Source organism: Apaloderma vittatum, unplaced genomic scaffold, assembly GCF_000703405.1.
Source record: "Apaloderma vittatum isolate BGI_N311 unplaced genomic scaffold, ASM70340v1 scaffold14299, whole genome shotgun sequence".
Lineage (NCBI taxonomy): Eukaryota > Metazoa > Chordata > Aves > Trogoniformes > Trogonidae > Apaloderma > Apaloderma vittatum.
Genome location: NW_009735929.1, coordinates 4800 through 7087, shown reverse-complemented (window position 1 = coordinate 7087; position 2288 = coordinate 4800). Strand labels below are relative to the sequence as shown.

The window sequence follows — 2288 nt, the reverse complement described above, 5'->3', positions numbered from 1 at the left end:
GAAAGCAGCCATGCACAGCCTCAGTTTGCTTGAATTTCTCTTCCATGGTGAGGTAGAGGAGATCCCTCTCCACACCCTGTTCCCACCCTTCCCCCTCCTCCAGAGATTACATCTCAACCTCAACGTGGGAATTGAAGATATTGGAGAAAACAACCCGTCCCCTCCCGCTCCCCCTCCTCGAGGGCTGGAGGCAGCTCAGCAAGGTGAGAAATCTGCTGGATCCTGCCCCAGGACAGGTCTGGAAAACACCAACACACAGAAGGAGAAAGGTGCTGTGTGACGGAGAAAACAGGCGAGAGGCAGATGCCCTGGCTTTGCTTTTCCCTGGTGCCAGTGAAACACTCCACCCCCCAGGGCAAAGAGAGGGGGGGTCGCTACCCCTTTCCCAGCTTTGGCCCCATAACGTGGCTCCTCTTCCAGCCCAGCCCTGGGGGTCCCACCCCACATGCCCCCGCCCGCCCTCGCCAGCAGCCTCACTTTCACAGGTCGGGGCGCATTGCTTCGGGTGCTGCCCGCACACCCTGCTGCAGTTGACGCAGTTCCTCACGAGCTCGTCGTAGTAGAAGCCGGCTCTCTTGTTGCAGTCCATGGACTCTGAGGGAGGGCAGAGAGACAAACGCGGTGTCCTAAGCACGTCCTCCTCCCCTGTTATTTGAGGACAAGGCTCCCGAATCTCTGCCCTTGCACCACCCCTGGAGCCAGGACGAGCCTGGAGCTGCTGTGTAAATCTCCGACGGTCACCAGGTAAGACCTGTGCGCTGCTATAAGTGCTGGCAACCTCTCCAGGGCCAGCAGGGTGACAGACCCATGGGAATTATGGTGGATTTTGGCTGTATGAAAAATACTAGGGAGCATCAGCTGCATGAGGAGAGGGTGGTGGCCAGCCATGGTGGGGAACTCCTGGTTGTTGCACTTAAAGCTGCTGCCACCCTGGGTGGCACTTAAACCCGCCTGAGTACTGGCTCTGGACTCTGAGGATGGCATCTCCTGTCCTCACTGGGGAGATGGGGTGTGGTGCTGGGCTTTAGGGTGATGTCCTAGGACAGGGTGCAGAAATCCTTGACGGCCACTCGCTGGGCAGGGAAGGGGCCACGCACAAGGGTGGGTTCAGGGCTTGGGCAAAGTGCATCTGTCTCTTTTCCTCTTCTCCACCTATTATCACCACACCTTGGTGCCTGCCCCAGCACAGGGCTCGCAGTACAGCCCTGCAGACCTCCAGCTTGAGTTCAGCGTTATCCACACCAACCGACCCTGGTGTAGCTTGAGGCCCCACTTTTGGAGGCTGCTGATGCACTTCTGTGACCCCGGAAAGGAGCAGCACAGAGACGTGGGCAACTTGATCCTGCTCCGTGATGAGCTGTTGGCAGATGCAGCCCATTGCTGGGAAGCTGACACCTTCCCCAGCAATTTTGGCTCAAAGATCTGTTAAGCAGCTCAGACTCAGCACCTGCCCCGTGATTTATCCCAGGGACTGATCCCCGCTCCCGGCTTTGCCCCATTGCTGCTCACTCGGTCCAAGGAGGACCCCGCGGTGCCCAGCACTCACCGCACAGGACAGCGCACCTCCTCACCGTGGACGAGCCGCATACGAGGCTGCAGGGGATGCACTGGCCGACGAGGGTGTCCCAGTACTGCTGGTCGGTGCAGTTGTTCATGACATCCCACCGGACGTGCATCCCATTCACGCCTGTGGAGTGAGAGGCAGGTAGGTACGGGGTGGCCATCACCCTGCAGCCGCCTCGTGCCTGTGCCGGGGCGGCACTCTGGTCCTAGGGTTGGCAGCAGCAAAACCTGCTTCAGGCTTAGCAAGCTCTTCAATTTATAATCCAACGTGAGTGTGTCCTGGTCCCCGGGGATGTGCAGGGAGACCACTCTGGCTTATAGGTGGCCCTGAGGATCTGGAAGACTTGCTCCTGTCTTTATATACTTTTCTGAATATAACAGAAACTCAACCAGAATGACCACTGGGCAACGTCTTCTGAAAAAATTTCTAATTCTGGAAATGTTCTGAATTCGTCTGTAGCATCTTGTGTGTAATTTCTGACATCTCCCTTTGGTATTCTGGCATCATAACGAAACCCAATTTTGACGTGTGAAACTCCTGAGCAGCAGAAGGAGGGACACCTCTCTGCAAGAGCTTTAAGCACCAGTTCAACCAGTGCCAGCTGGGAGGGCTCGTGGTGGACGTGCTCTGGTCCCCGCCAGGAGCTGTTCGTCCCGTCCTCCTCTGCCGTCGTGTGCCCTGCGCCTGCGTGGGCTGGATGTGATGCCAAAGGTGCAGGGATGAG

At 57.5% G+C, this 2288-nt stretch overlaps 1 protein-coding gene across 1 annotated transcript in view; it reads right to left on the bottom strand.

Annotated features, from left to right (window-relative positions):
* The window catches only part of TNFRSF13B (tumor necrosis factor receptor superfamily, member 13B), a 3121-nt gene extending 1397 nt beyond the window's left edge, over window positions 1-1724 (bottom strand). Inside the window, exons 1-2 of the mRNA XM_009876792.1 lie at window positions 1547-1724; window positions 478-594 (exon numbers count right to left, since the gene is read on the bottom strand). Coding sequence (XP_009875094.1) covers window positions 478-594; window positions 1547-1724 — 295 coding nt within the window. The remainder of the gene's footprint in view (window positions 1-477; window positions 595-1546) is intronic.
* Between the last annotated feature and the right edge of the window lie 564 nt (window positions 1725-2288).